Source organism: Augochlora pura, chromosome 4, assembly GCF_028453695.1.
Source record: "Augochlora pura isolate Apur16 chromosome 4, APUR_v2.2.1, whole genome shotgun sequence".
Taxonomy (NCBI): Eukaryota; Metazoa; Arthropoda; class Insecta; order Hymenoptera; family Halictidae; genus Augochlora; species Augochlora pura.
Genome location: NC_135775.1, coordinates 19,471,228 through 19,487,220, shown reverse-complemented (window position 1 = coordinate 19,487,220; position 15,993 = coordinate 19,471,228). Strand labels below are relative to the sequence as shown.

General features: G+C 36.9%; 1 protein-coding gene across 2 annotated transcripts in view; it reads right to left on the bottom strand.

Annotated features, from left to right (window-relative positions):
* The window catches only part of Asta-r1 (allatostatin A receptor 1), a 74,041-nt gene that overhangs the window by 56,410 nt on the left and 1,638 nt on the right, over positions 1-15,993 (bottom strand). Inside the window, exons 1-3 of one of the 2 annotated variants that reach the window (XM_078179109.1) lie at positions 15,264-15,314; positions 9,157-9,965; positions 4,738-4,867 (exon numbers count right to left, since the gene is read on the bottom strand). In XM_078179109.1, the coding sequence (XP_078035235.1) occupies positions 4,738-4,867; positions 9,157-9,575 (549 nt within the window). In that variant the 5' untranslated portion in view covers positions 9,576-9,965; positions 15,264-15,314. Of the gene's footprint in view, positions 1-4,737; positions 4,868-9,156; positions 9,966-15,263; positions 15,315-15,993 lie in introns of those variants that run through there. The other variant, XM_078179107.1, reaches the window with a different exon arrangement.

Sequence of the window (15,993 nt, the reverse complement as noted above, 5' to 3'; positions counted from 1 at the left end):
TGGTTTTCGTCTATTTAAAGGAACGTCAGAGTTGTTCTAAAAGTCAAAGTGTAAAAAAATCAAAGAGTTGTTCTGAAAGTCGAAAAGTAAAAAAGCCTAAAAGCTGTAAAATAATCATATTCATAGTTTCGATATTTTTCTATTAATTACTCCAGTCTATAGTTTCTCTAATTTTAAACGATCTTGTTATTAAATATCTTCCTACATATTGAATAAAAGGGAAGGTGTCAGTGTCAACTATCATCGAGCTATCGAATACCACGAGTTGAACTTGCGTAATACGTAACACGATCGGGCTATAATCACCGACTGATCACGATCGAGCAGTATATACACATTCTTCGTGCTATTCTTGTCAACGGAGCGTCACAGAACCGTATAAAGCAAAACAATGTGCTTTGCATTCAGTGAGAATCGAATGATATCCGCAGAAAACGCGCAACAGCCGAGCCATTGGTACGCTCGCATTTGTCACGTTACTGTCAACCACGTATCCCGAACGTGTCTGGATTATGCCCGCACAATAGGTATTAATTGTCATTGTACTGATCATGGATCGGAAACCAACTCGCGCGCGTTGTAGCAGCGACAGGAATCCACCAAAAAAATTTACATCATTTTTATCAATTCGAGTTCATAAATGCTTCATCGAAGAATTAATTACTTATAGTTATTTATTTGCGATTGTCTAAAGAGAAAGCAAGTGAAAAAAATGATATTCAAGCGATTGTTGTTGGAATTGTTACTTGTAGGAAATTTATGATAAGTTTGTAAGATTAATTGTATTTTTGCAACGACAAGGGAAGCTTGTTTCAAATTGCTAGAAGATATTTTTGGAATACTAAATATACTATAATATTTTCATTCGAAATAGTAACATAATAATTGCTTTATTAATTCAATGTTTAAAATTGAATAGTTTTGACTCAAGAAATGGCGGCATTCCTTAAATTTATTAATAAATAATGTAAATAGACAGCACACAAAATTATGAAGTTTGATTTTAATTTGCTCGAGGTACAAGCTCTGATATTACAATTACTATAACGAATTTATTTAAACAATAAATTTCCTATAAATAAATTAATACAATGACGTAATCTCACCAGCCAATTTTCTTCAAATAAATTTAAGCTCCCTATCAGCTTCCGCAATCTTCAAAAACACTGCACGACGAATTTTTACACTCAAAATTTTTCGAAATTGAGTTTTCGTACAATTAACCTTGCCGGGAGAAAAGCTAATTCATCGAGTTATGAAAACGTTTGAATTTCATTTCCTGGCCGCGGGAAGTGCCATTAGTAAGTATTAGTTTCGCATTTACAGGGCTCCGGGTAGCCCGAACGATTTTAGTTTCTTGGCTGACTTTGTTCCTCCCATTCGAAGGTAATTACGGCTGGAACGGTCATTGGGGAATTACGGGATAGATACTATCTACGGATCTTCTGCCCATCGACTCCAATTTAAACTGGGTTTATATCAACTTGCCGGTCGCTTTCTTCCCGGTCATTTCGAAAGTATTAATTAGAACGAAAGCGAAATAAACGAACCACGCGGTCCCTCTATCAACCGGACAGCGAACTCGCACACGGTGCGTTGTTATGCGGCTAAAAATCGGTGGATCGGCTTTTTGGTTGGTAAGAGTATAATTGAATAATTAAGTATAATTGAAGGATTAAGTATAGTTTAAGAATTACGTATAATTTAAGGATTAAGTATAGTTTATGAATTAAGTATAGTTTAAGAATTAAATATTGTTTAAGAATTAAATATTGTTTAAGAATTAAATATAGTTTAAGAATTAAGTATAATTTAAGAATTGAGTGTAGTTTAAGAATTAAGTATACTTTAAGAACGTGTTCTACAGCAGAGATAAAATTGGAAACAGAGTTGAGCGCACTTTTTAATAAGTGACTGAGCGAAATTTTTAATAAAGTTGCAATGATACAAATCTCTGAGAAATTATTCATTTAACCAATAATTCAGGTACTCTTCATCAATTAATATCCTTTCATATTCTCTATAAAACGGTATTGACATTTCTCCATTAAAAACCATGTAAATACTTCAAGAGTTACGAATGTTGTTCCTAATGCTCATTAACTCAATGCACCGAGCACGCATCCATTTTTCCACCAGCCCTCTCTTTCTCTATCTTTCGGAATATTTTTTTGACCGAGGCTGCCGGGTAGTTCAAAGAACAAGCCGAGCGCCCTCGAATGGCGCACTTTTCGGTCTATTGAGCTTTTAACGATTTTACGGTAGCGAAATCCGGCCTTGTGTGAACGCGATCCATCATAACGAGTAACCGGATTGAAGGAGTCAATCAAAAGAGCTGCAACGCGCGCGCCGGACAGGATTTTTCGCGTTTCACGCGACATACCGAGAACAAACCGAATCGAAAAGCCTTCCGAGTGATCCTGGGCCGGCGAGCGTGGACCCCAATTACGGTGCTCGATCGCGGAAGGAAAAAGAGAGAGAGAGAGAGAAACACCGGTCGTGATTAGCGCGTTGCCTGCCCGAATTAGTGGCCATCGAAATTTCATGGAATCGAATTCATTCGACGCTTTACCTGTCCCGCCCATTTCCCCGCCACTCTTTCCGAAGGCTCTCGATAACAACAGCCGCGATTGTGACAGCAGCCTCGTTCACACGCTAACGAGCAGAACGAACTAGGAAATAGTATTTCAAAAGAACTTGTTACTGCAGACTTTTTTTTTTACGAATTCAGAATTTCTGGTTTATGCGCTGCAGTTTTGTGCGATGCTGCTCGCTCGGGCGTAGTGTTAACCAGGGTTGGGCATTATACGAATAAAATATTTTTCGAACGACGTTTCGAATGAACTGTTCCAATAGAATTTTATTCGAATAATAACGTTAATAAATTCATTGTACACAATTTTATTAGAATAATATAGAGAATCAATTCTTCGAATTAAACTTTATTGCAATAATATATGAAATAAATTCTTAAAAATAAAATTTTAATGGAATAATATATCGAATAAACACTGCGAATAAAATTTTATTGGACCATTATATTATAATATATGTAATATATTATATATGCTTACGATAAAATTTTACTCGCTATTCGTTATTTAAATAAAATATGTCCAACTCTGATATTAACATTTTGTGGCTAAGCAACATGTACAGTGCTGACGACATGACCATTTCGATATTTAACCTAAAAGAGAAAGTGCTTGAACGGTGCAGCATTCCCTCAATTAGTTAATTATTCTCCTTAATTTACCGACGCAGCGTTCGCAGATTGATAAATCGTTTCGAGTAAAATAATGAACGCTTCAACATATTTAAAGGATATTTAAAGGAACGTTACCAAGTTTCTTCGCGGAGTCTACTTACAGGCAGCCGAATTAATCTCTCTAATTGAGCGGACGCGTTAAGTCGGTTAAGTCAGGAGAGGCATCGGCCAATTAATACCGGAATCAGGAATTGGATATACGAGTGGCCCGGCCAACGAAGGGGCGCAATTAACCTTTCTTCGAATTATGGCACCGCGACGCGGTTGGTTACGCGTAATTCCGGATTAAGCATGCTTTAACGTCCGCTAATACAATTACCCGGAAAATTTATGTAACTTTTGTCGAATTCGTAACCGCGAACGGTAATATTTCAAAGCGAATTCATTTCGTACTAATTAGCCTCGTAAAATGTGACATTGAACGGCCATCGTGCGCGAAGGATTTAATGTTCGATAATGAATTCACGTTTTCTCGATGCACGCGGCATCGAAGGTTATTTAACTTAGATTTTTTAGAAGATAAATAAGCCGTGTAAAAATTATTTAAAGTCGCGTTAAATACAACAGTGCTTGTTGTGAGATTAACGAAGCTCGTATTAGCAGCTACTTTCACAATGTGGTAGATCTGCGTTCGAGATAACCTAGTTTTGCAAATAATCATTAGACTGCGGATTTTATGCACTCGTTACAAAAGTGACTTGGCGCGACGCAAGTCTTTCAGTATATTCAAAGAATTGAAGATCTCTGTTGCACTATACTCAGAGACGAAAAGATGGCACGCTTTAAAGTTGACATGATTTTTATTAATAAAACAACCTGCAAAATACCATCCTAAAAATACTGTAACGAAATAGAATTTAATGTAGACAGTCTAAACATTTTATTTAAAAATAATATATTTCTCTATGGAAATATGGCGCGACAAAATGAAAATTCTCGTTGATTTAATGCTTAACGAATATCATTCGCTGATTTATTGCTCATCGAATATCATCCATTGATTTATTGCTTGCCGAATCTCAGTTATTAATTTATTGCTTATCGAATCTCAGTCACTGATTTATTATTATACATAATTTTTAATTTAATGTCCTGTCACTTTGTTACACTATATTTCCATAAATTTTCTAAATAAAATTGTTTGTATTTATATTGGTATCTTGCAAGTTTGTATAAAAATAGAACCTCGGTTCCAATGTTAATTAAATAAAAATCACGTTAATATTAAAGTTCGTGATTTTTATGTTATTAAAAGAAGAAGCTATAATTGACATAATAAATTTTTATTTCGCATAAAGATCCACAGGTAATGATTATCAGGTAATGATTGAACGCGGAGGGCAGTGTCACGGAGAAAAACAGGGATTTCGATGACGGGATAACTATATTATGCCATCCAAAAGGAATCTGCTTGTCTTGGCATATTTCTTGGTAGAACGAACTATTTTGAACACGTGTAAATGACTTACCTCGCCGTGAATAACGAGGGCAGGTGTTGAGATCGCGAAGATCATCGCCCACGCGATGCATATAGCAAGGATCGCGTGATTTTCAGTCCGCCATGACCTCGAAGTGACTGGATGTACCACTGCTAAGTACCTGTAACAATGAATATATATTTATTATTATCGATACTAATTGCTCCGACGTTCCTAACCTCAATGGGCGTTGGACAAAATTATCTTGTATAATTCGACAGCATCGAATAGATCGAATCGAATAAAGATTTATGTAGATACAAATTTATTCGATTTTATTCATACAGGAGGTCATGCGAAAAATAATCGATCTGAATAAAAATGATAGAATATAAAGTGTCTTTCATAGTTTATCGATTTACTTCTTCTATATATATAATAAAGTATTATTCGAAAAAATGACCAGAACAATTTATAAAAAATAATGAATAATATTAATTCTAAGGAACTAAAAATAATTCATTAGGATAATTCTTTCAGAAAAATTTTTAAAAATATAAATATTTCGAGTAATGTACAACTCTGCTTTTAGTGGGAGCTTTATTGAAAAAGAAATCACTGCAAAAGATTAAAAAAATTAAATCAATGGGTGTTACAATCATATCTTGTATACAACTGTATTAATATGCTCGTTAATGCGACTAATTAATCCAATTGAATAGAATAAGAAGCAAAGTGCTCATAATTTTCTGAACAACAAAATTAAGTAAAATATCACGGCATAATTGTTTTCAGGTTTACACAGGCAATAAAATGTGGTGCTCGTGCAACAAACATAAAGGCAAAATGAAATGTTTGCGATCGTATATTAATGCGACACGAAGGCGAAATAAAATATTTGCGACTAAATATCAACACGATGTAAAGACGAGATGAAATATTTGCGAATTATTAATACGATACGAACGACAAAGTGAAACATTTGTGGCCAAATATTAATACGGTGGGAAGATAAACTAATATTTGTGTGAACCGCGCGCGCTGTCCGCCGAAGCTGCGATCCGAAAGAAACGAAGCCGCGGGGAACCGGTTTGTCGGCTACGAATAAAATGAATGATACACGGGCTAAAACGCGTGAAAATTCCGGTGACATTAATGGCGGCTGATTGGCGGACGTTGCTATTTTTAGCCGTTGCGGCAAATAATTCGCGGATTAGCTGTAACGGACCTGTTTACTTCGGAAATGTTTTACGTATCCTCTGCCCGGCGAAATGAATGGACAATGATTCATGGTAATCGACTTGGATAAAAGCCAGCGGATTGAATTATGCAGGTTACCGGGGGAATCACGATTAACCCAGTTGTTAATTGCAAGCTCATGGTAAGAAAGCTGTATCGGGGATAACGCTGATGCGAATGATTTGCGATCCGGTTAATTCGATGGATTCGCGATTAAATGTTCCGCTGGAGCGCGTGCTCACGTATACTCGATATAGAAAAGACCAGAGATAGATGCACATTAAATTACTGCACAATTGTAATCGACTTTTAGAGAACAATCCACCGTCGATCGTAACACGGATTTTAATTAAATCAGGCGAATATTTTCGACATATTTGCGCGCGATGTTTGCGAAAAACAGGCAGCACTCTCGTTATAGAATTCGCGATACTAAATTGAATTGCATCATTGCGAATCGGGAAAAAATACAACGTCGACGGCAACGGTAAATACAAACACGATAAACGAGAAACTTGTTCCGAGCGAAGTAAAAAAATTCTTAAAAAATTCGATGCTTCGATTCCGTAGAATCTCGCAAAATCGTCGTTTTATCTTTGATTTAACGACAGCCATAAAGATTCGGGAGATTCAGCCAGAGAGTCCGTTGAGTTTCGTGCACTTTCGTTTCGTCTTCAACTTAACGACACCAATCGAGGGTCGGGGGGCTTTGAAACGAATCTTCGGGGAATTTCATACATTTTCATTTCGCCTTCAATTTAGTGGATACTGTCGCCGTAGGAAACGCGATTCTTCTAATTTCAATCTCTTCTCGACGCGAGAGCGTCGATTTGCATGTATAACGAAGCAAAAAAGGGAAAGCGACGAGACGAACTGGACCAAAGTTAGTTTCGAATTACGTGTCGAGGGCAGTTCAACTGGAAAACGCCGTACACAGTCAGGCATTTGACGAATTTATTCATTTAGGGTGTTTTAATTTGGAAAAGATGCTTTTAGGCAAATGAAAATAATTGTAAACGTATAAAAATAATTATAAACGAATAAAGGTAGTTATAAATGAATAAAAATAATCGGAAAGAAGTTGAACTGATTAGAATCAAATACAAATTATTAAGAAAGTAATCGAAATATTAGTTTTACGATTTAATGCATTCAAAATATGCTTTTTTATTTATTTATGGTATTTTAAGGTAATGGAAATAATTTAAAGAATTAGAAAACAAATTATTATTTGAATTATATGGAAGGTATATAATTATAAAAAAGCGTGTATAAGAAACTGAGACGATTGAAAACAGTTTAAGGAGCATAAAAAAATATGAGAAGCAATTAAAAAATATTAAAAGCCATTAAAAACTGTTGCAAAGTAATACAAATGATTGTACTGTCGAAAATACTGTTTCACTTGAAACAATATATAATATAAATAACATATACTATAAAAATGTAAAGTACATCATTTCACTTGAAAATTTAAATAATTTTAGACAGACAAACAATAAAACAGGTGACCATATCGATGGAGGAAATAAAATCCACCGGTGGGAAACGCAATTTTACAGAGGCGGAAATTCTGATACATAATAGAAAATGAAGGTGTCACGTGGCCGGGGGGGAAGAGTCGAGATTCTTTCCGTACGTATGGCATTTACAGGCAGAGCACGTGATTCTACTGCGGGGGGAAATGCAACCGGAAATACTGCTGATATTTACGGGTCCAGAATGGGTTACATCTTCACGTGCCACGTATAGGATCGGGTTTTATTATACAGCGGCTTTCTCCGAGTATGTTCTATCGCATTGGCAGCGATCAAAGCGTCGTGAAGCGACGGCCTCGCCTCCCGGTGCATGGACTGCAAATTTTATGCATTCGTAACTTTTACAACCGCGGGAAAAATAAAAGTGGAGCCGTGACTAAATTTCTTTGTTCTATCGCGTAAACAGCCGTTACGTGACCTTTCAACTTAATTAAAATACGAACAAACACATAGTGCGGTCGATCGAAGAATCTTGAATAAAAATTGAAAAATAAATGTATAAATAATGTAATTTTAAAAGATGTAAAATTAGTAAAGAAAACTATAGAGATTCTGTTAAGATTTTACAATTAAAAAATTTGTTAAGTCTTCATAGTTTATAAATTTCTTCTTGAATTTCATAATAAATTATACAGCTATTTAAGAGAATACTTTCTTCATATAAAACAATAAAAATAATAATTCCTTTTCAATCAATTTTTTTGAAACTAAAATTAGACGTTCCTTCAAAGTCTCTATATTTGATAATAAATTTGAAAAAATTGCATCAGAGAACTGAAGTTTCGAGTTTAAATTGAAACCAAGTCAATTCTCGTTTAATTTATAAAAATTGCAAAAATCAGGTTTCTTGCAAATCCTGACGTATTTTTCGCTTTCGACGTTTTTGATCAATTCCAGATGAAACGCCCACGCGGATCAAAAATCATTCTCCCGCCGGCACGCGGAAAGTTTCGGAAAAATGTTCCCGAGGCATGCTGCCAGAACTGTCATAACTTTGGACAGAATCATTAATTTTCCAAGAGTGGACGTTCGCATGTTCGCCGAACATTACCGAATGGGAAGATGCAGTATCGACTTGACATGTTTATTAGTTTTGTTCGGAAATATTCATAAAGATCGGCGAAGTTAACAGACGTCTTTCAACGCAAGTGACTTGTTCATACACGTGACCATCAATCTCTGACTTGGGAAATTTGTGTAAACGTCTGCGGAAAATGAAAGCAAAATTTGAAGAGAATGCTTGAAAAGAGAGCACCTAAAGAGTATAATGAAAATTTTTCTGAAATGAAAATCGACTTACACCTCGTTTGAAAAAGTATTAGGACACTTTCAAAATAATTGAATAAATTTCGCCTTCTATAACATTTTAAAGGCAGGACTTTGCCCTTTAATTTAAGGGTTGAATTAAGTCAAAACGATTTTTTCTCGCGAAGTTATAGCACTTTAAATATGAAATAAACCAATGATATTAAAACGACTTAAGGTACGTGAGAAAGTTGCACAGTGACTTGTATGTCACGTGAATGTATCTACTGTATTTCTAGTGCATTTTTCATTTAAACGTAATAAACTTACATTTAGACAAAACGCGCTCCGGATAGAAAATAGCGATGCTTTAAAGTTGACGTTGATTATATTTCGTTTTAAACCGTGGTGATCGCGAAGGTATAAAAATACGATTCTATCGACTCACCTGTCCAGGCTCATGAGGACCAAAGTGTAGACGCTGGCGAACGCGGTGACGATGATGAGGTATTGGACGATCTTGCACCAGATGTTGCCGAACGGCCAGAACGGCAGCACGAAGTCGGTCGCGGTGAACGGTATACAGAATATGACGAATAGCAGATCAGCGACGGCGAGATTGATGATCAGAATGTTCGTCGTCGATCTCATGCCGGGATTCGCCGCGACGACGGTCACAACCAGACAATTCCCAACGAATCCAAGTATGCCGATCATGCCGAAGAACAATGGCACAACGACCTCGACGATCCTCTGCACTTGTTGCCGATCGAAACCGTAATCGTCGGAGTCGTCGTACAACGGAGCGGCGGTGCTCGTCGCGTTGATCATCGCGTTCTCCAGCGCGATCCCCATCTCTTGAAGCATCGTGTATCACAGCCAAATGAACCGGCCCGAGTCTGCCGCGGAGCTGCCAAAGCGGTGTCGATCAGTTCCGCGGACGCGTTTCATTGGATCTCGGTCTCGTTTCCTCGGTCGATTCGACCACGGACTGCTGCCGCATTTAATTCGATTAGTATTCGATCCCTCGCGCCAGTTATCGCGACAGTTATGGCAGATTTGTGTAGTAACGCGGCCGTGTCATCGCGCCGGGACATTTTGTTCGCCTGCGAACCGCGTTTCGGTTGAGCGCGACATTGTCAGCGACGACGTTTCCTTGTTCAGGCAATCTCCGATTGTTTCCGCATCCTCCACCGGGTCAGGATTTCGACGAACTCCGAGCGAAACAGGAAACGAATCGTTCGCTTGCTGAGGCAACTGAAAATTCAACAAGCAAAAGTTCTTAAAACTGCCTCTAAAATTGTTTAATTTAATTTATATTTCTGCATTGAATGAAGAAGATTTGGATTTTTATGGAAAACAAAAATTGTCTGCATCAATTGCGAGATTTCCCCATTCATATTTTTACCACTTAATGTTTTGTTGTATATATTATAATTATCATGTTACGTATACATCAGCTTAATATTGTAAATGTTACGTATGTAATAAAAATTGAAAAGTAATCTCTACTTGATGGTTACGACAGCATAAATAAAAAATTAGTATAGCCACTGAGAATAAGTAGAAAATACTGAAACCTTGACTGCGAATGCGCTTCAGATGCGTTTATACTGTACAAGGGGATTTACTGAGGCGATTGATTCGTATTTCAGTGTAAATGGTTTCATTGAAAATTGAAATTGAAATTCTCGATACATCTTGCACGCATACCTTACGGTATTCCGGACGTAATAAATGCACAGAGGATCTGCAGTCCAGCAATGACGTTCCGCATATGTCGAAGTATTTTCTATACAAATTCGTTCGACGGTTTAGTCGAGTATTAAACGGAAAAATTCATCGGCGCGTTCGGAATAAGTTGAGATTCTTGTTACATTTGACTCGCATACCCCCGACGATACAATCCGCATTTAGCAAACGTATGCGCAAAAGTCTGGGATCCAGCGTGATTACGTTCCGCATACCAAAGTATTTTCTACGTTTTCTACGCACTCGTATGATATCGCGGCGTTCAAATTAAAACTGTCCGATGCTTTTCATTGGCAGGGAATTTTTTATTGGCAGCGAACGTTTCATCAATTGAGCATAATATACTGGAAATTAATTTTCCGATTTTTCTCCGGGAAATTGCATTACTTCGTTTAATTAAAATGATATCCGCGAATCGCGCAAGAATTCGTGCGGCCGATATACGAACGAGAAACCGAGCCCTGTACGCGACTAATTTAAACTTATGCAAATTTAAACCCGCCCCGTTATGATCGCAATGTCTTAATTAGAGGGAAATAATAATCGCGCGGGCATGCTTAACGTTGGCTAGAAATATTGCCGTGCATGACATTCGAGATTTAAATGCACGAACCAGCATGCGAAGTCGTCTGCTCTGTTTCGTTTAGAAGAACACGTACCGCGCTCTATTTGTGCGCCACGCGTATAATTAAGATAAACCTTAATAGAAATTGAATTGACGGTGTAGTTGTGTGTTTTAACTAGCAGATTGCCGAACGAAATGGAAGCAGCGAATAAATTGAAGTGGATAACTATTCCATGTTTGCATTTACATTTGACATTATTGAGACATCTGGGCTTCGAGCTGTTCTTTCTAATTTCATTGACATTAATTTGATTTATAGAATTTTATTTATTGAATAATACATCAAGAAATAGAAAATATAAATGCTGGTGCAATTTTTCTTATCAAACACTAGATCAAGAATTATAGAATGAAATAATTGTGCAATTTACCCGTTAAATACTACGTCAATAATTTCATAATGAAATGTTTATATAATTTTGCTTTTTTATTAGAAAATTAGACGTTTATGCAAAGTTTACTTGTTAAATACTAGATAAATAATTAAAATATTAAATGCTTATTAAAATGATTTATAATTAGGAAAATTCTTTTAAATTAAACTGCAAAAACATAAAAATAATAAAAAATTGCAATTTTTGATTGCAACGTGAGAATTTCCAATGTGAAAATGTTGCTGACATGAAAAATCTCTTGGCAAGAGAAATATTTGATATATCGCTGCAATAAGAATAGAAAGCTTTCAGCTGAAGAACGACTGCATAAGAGGGCGGACACCCTTTCTTATGCTAAATTGGAATGCCGCGCCGAATTCTGAGAACCAGAGTGCATTGCCACGTATGGCATTGCCATTGTTAATACACCGCCCTTGATATATTCAATACATCGCCGTTGATATATTTAATACACCGCCTTCGATATATTTAATTCACCGTCTGCCTAGTTGAACAATTTTCCTGTGCTTCTTATATTGTACTGTAAATTTTTATAATGTAACAATTAAATCTAATTATCAAATACTATTTTATATTAACTATATCTTATCAAATACTATTGTATATTACAGTCAACAAAGTTCAAGATTTACTTTGACAAGCCTTCCTGGAAAATTCATATTCTCCTCCTATATTACAAACCTATATTTTATTGTATTTTTGAATCGATTCTACAGAAATATATATATTGTAAATATATCTAATAAAAATGTTTTTAATCGAAAATAATGATATTAAGAAATGTTAGGTCCTATATTATGCCTCTTTACCCACTTAGTCCAACAGCACGTGTTTCGAAAACAGCTGTTTTATACATTTTACAATTTACGATGATATTGTTTCGTACTATCGATAACATTCCCAGCAATCTACGACTTCCGTGCTATATTTAATGCGCCAATTTCTCATTAAGAAGTAGTTAACGACACGGTTCCATTTCAGCCGCCCGAACGATCAATATTACTTTTTCTCCACGTGCCGAACAAAAGGAGGAAGTCGCCGCCCGAATTTCTCCCGGCTAATCCGGCTGGAAGAGCATTTGTTTAACAACGGCGTCTCGCGTTTCCGGGAAGCGGGCTCGATCAAAATTAGAATCGAAAGGGAGAAAACGCAGAAACTGACCCGTTTCGGGCACCCGTTTGACTGGTCGCGCGGCGAAGCTTATCGAAATTCAGGTCACGTTGAGAGCACGTGCGACTCACTTCTGCGACTCCGCTGAAAGAGTGCTCCATTTAGCGTTCGTTCTCGGTTAAGCAAATATAAATAATACGAAACCGATATTACGGAACAGGATCGCGGCGAATTATTTCCCCCCCCCCCCCCCCTCTTGGAAATCCAAGGCGATGAGAACGCCGAGCCGAGATTCTCGGAAGCGTTGGAAAATTTACGGTCGCGGTCGGGCCGCTTTGTATGCAACACCTAACATAAAAGAAAACCGGCGAACAGGGTCTTAAACGCGGTATTATTCAGAGTCGCCGGCCACCTAATAAAAACTATAATAAATCATAAGGCGAGCCTTGATGTTCAAGGAAGCGTCAGCGAGAAAAATAACGCTACGCATGGTGGTCGATTTCTTTTTCAAAATGGAGCAGAAATCTGTGACAGGTGACGAAATGAAGACTTTAGATTGAAATAATTCAACTGAGAAATATCATTATTTATTAACGATATTTCTATCTATTTTCAGTTTTTATATTGAATAAGATATTAATTGAAATACGTAATTGATTTTAGAAATATATAACTGATATTTAAGATTTATATTTTGTAATATGAACCTGATAAACTACAGTGAAATAAATAGGTTATTTATCTAAGAATTAATATCATTTTTCGACACTTTCGACTAAATACTATTAAAAAACTACAGATTTGTACATCTTTATGTTTGCACCTTGCATTTTGAAAATAATGTATAAACGCTCAAACAGAAGACTATATTATTTCAGCCAATATTATATATATTATAAAGAAATATAATATATAATAAAATTATAAAGAAATATTGTATTCTCATTATCGCGAGAACTAGTTCACTTAACATGTCAAAAAAATCCAGGTCGTTCGAACTAATTATTCTACCTGAAAAGCCGTCAACATACTTTCCGTCGCGACTGTATTACGTCCACACGTGACCCTCCGATCGTAATCCCGCAAGTGGTTAATCGCTGTTAAGCAGACACGACGTAAAATAAATAAATTAAAGCTGAAAAGTCTTCCGCTCGCGAAACAATTTTCTCTTCGATTCCAGTCGAATTCTCGAAGAAAATCGAGCATCGCTGCTCGACGCGTACGAAAAGTTGGAGAGCGAGAACCGAAGGGAAGTCGATTTCTTCGACTCCCGAACCCAAAGGAATTTCGCAAGTTTTTCAGCAGTTTTCGCGAATGTTCCATCGATCATCGCGATTCCGAGACGCCTCGAACTTCCTTCTCCCCGAAGGTTCGTTTTGTTCGATGTTCGGCAGTATCGAAAGCGGGATGAAAGGCTTCAACAGATTCCTGTTCATCGGAAACGAAGTGCTCTTTCATGCGGTGGCACCGAAATCGACGGGAAACGATCCACCGATCCGTGTGTTATCAAATATCGAGGGCTGGAAAGGGTTTCGACGGTGCGCCGGGGGATCGCTGGTAACGACGACCAAATCACCAAATAATTAAACGGCCGCGGAGGAACGATGGGATTTCAATAACCGATACCTCGATCGTCGTCCAACTTTTTCCCCGATACACGTCACGCGGCCGATGTCCGACTGTGAAACGCGTGCCACCGCGACCACGGGTTTCTCTCAATTTCCCTGTACGCTGGACTTTTAAACCGATTGCATCTATTTCATTTTTTAGCCGCGCTCCCTTTGACAGCGGAAACGCAGCTGCCGAAAAAGTGTCGCCGGCTTTATTGCGCGCTCTCTCTCTCTCTCTTTGTGTGTTACCGCGACGTTGCTTGTACGTATTCGATATCGGCGAAAATATAAATATTTAAAGCGGAACTCCCGTTGCCGAACATCGGTGACTGTTTTGTTTAATCGTCCGACGATTTATTCAATTAATCTGATAAAACATTTTTTTTTACTTATTATTAGTTCAGACGTTATTGGTTTGGATTGTAGAGAATGGAAAAATTGAAAGCTTCGTGATTATTTTTTCGGAAAATTAAATATGACAGTAAAATATAAAATTCTGAATATGTGAGTATTTAATAGTGGTGTTGTAGAATTTTCTGAAGTATAAATTGTGAAGACGTGAGGATAATTTCATAACATTGTTATACTATTCTTCGACGCATAATATTGAGAAGACGTAAGAAGAATCGATAATATTATTCGTTTCTACTCCTCAAAATTATTAATAGCCATAGTTTATCTTCGCTTAATTTCTGTTTCTTAAACTTCTCTTTAAAAGTCTCTGTTTTCCATAAAAATCCAGAATCTACAAACAGTACTGCTTATAGACCATACAATAAAGAAATGAAAATAAAATACTGCAACACGATTCATAAAAATCATGCGTATGCATAATGCATACATGTTGTATGCGAAGTTCATCTAACGCGAGTTGAATAACAAAATATTTAAAAAGCTAGTATGTTATCAGACGTAGACTACACCATAAATACATTTTCTCACAAATCGAGTCAGATGAAAGAAAACCTAATCTCCAAAATACGATTTACTATTAGCGACTCCATATGGCACCATGCCGGTAGTCTAAAAATTACACAACGCTGTAACAAATAGTCCTACTTACTCATCCCCAGCACAACACTATTCGAACCGTTTCACTCAGTGAAATTCACACGCGTTTAAAACCTCCCGCGAAAGGAACGCGTGTCGCGCAAAATCGTAAACATCGCCCCTCCCATAATTTTCACGCGATTAGCCACCTCTGACGACCCTAAACCATGCGCGGATCGACTCGATACAAAAGAAGACTATAGACCGAGGTGCCGTCCGACCCGGGCCACCTTTTCATCCACGGCGATCGCAAGCTTGGCCACCGTGCGACACGTGACCGGTTAGATAGAGTATAACAATACATGATGTTCATAAACGACATTTAATCCTTTGCACTCGAAGCCATTTCGACATCAAATATAAAATAATTTTTCTGACTCATAGCATTATCGTACTGTATAACAAAGTGCATTTTATGCATGTGAAAGCGAGTCTCATAATTCATACAACATTTAGCATTTTCAACAACTTTTTAAATTTGAGCTTTGGTGATATGTATAAAAATAATTTTAGAATGTGGTATAACAATTTTAATGGCGCCTCAGCGTCGCCACTCGAGTGCAAAGGGTTGAACAAAAGAAAACATGGAATTGTAGAACGCTTGTCAAGGAATATGTAGTTATAATTAATTTTATTACAACTGAAAAGTATTATTGTTGAATATTTTCACTATTACTGATGGATGAAAGTTCGTAGACAACGAAATGAATTTTGAAATATTTATATAGAATCTAAAAATAATC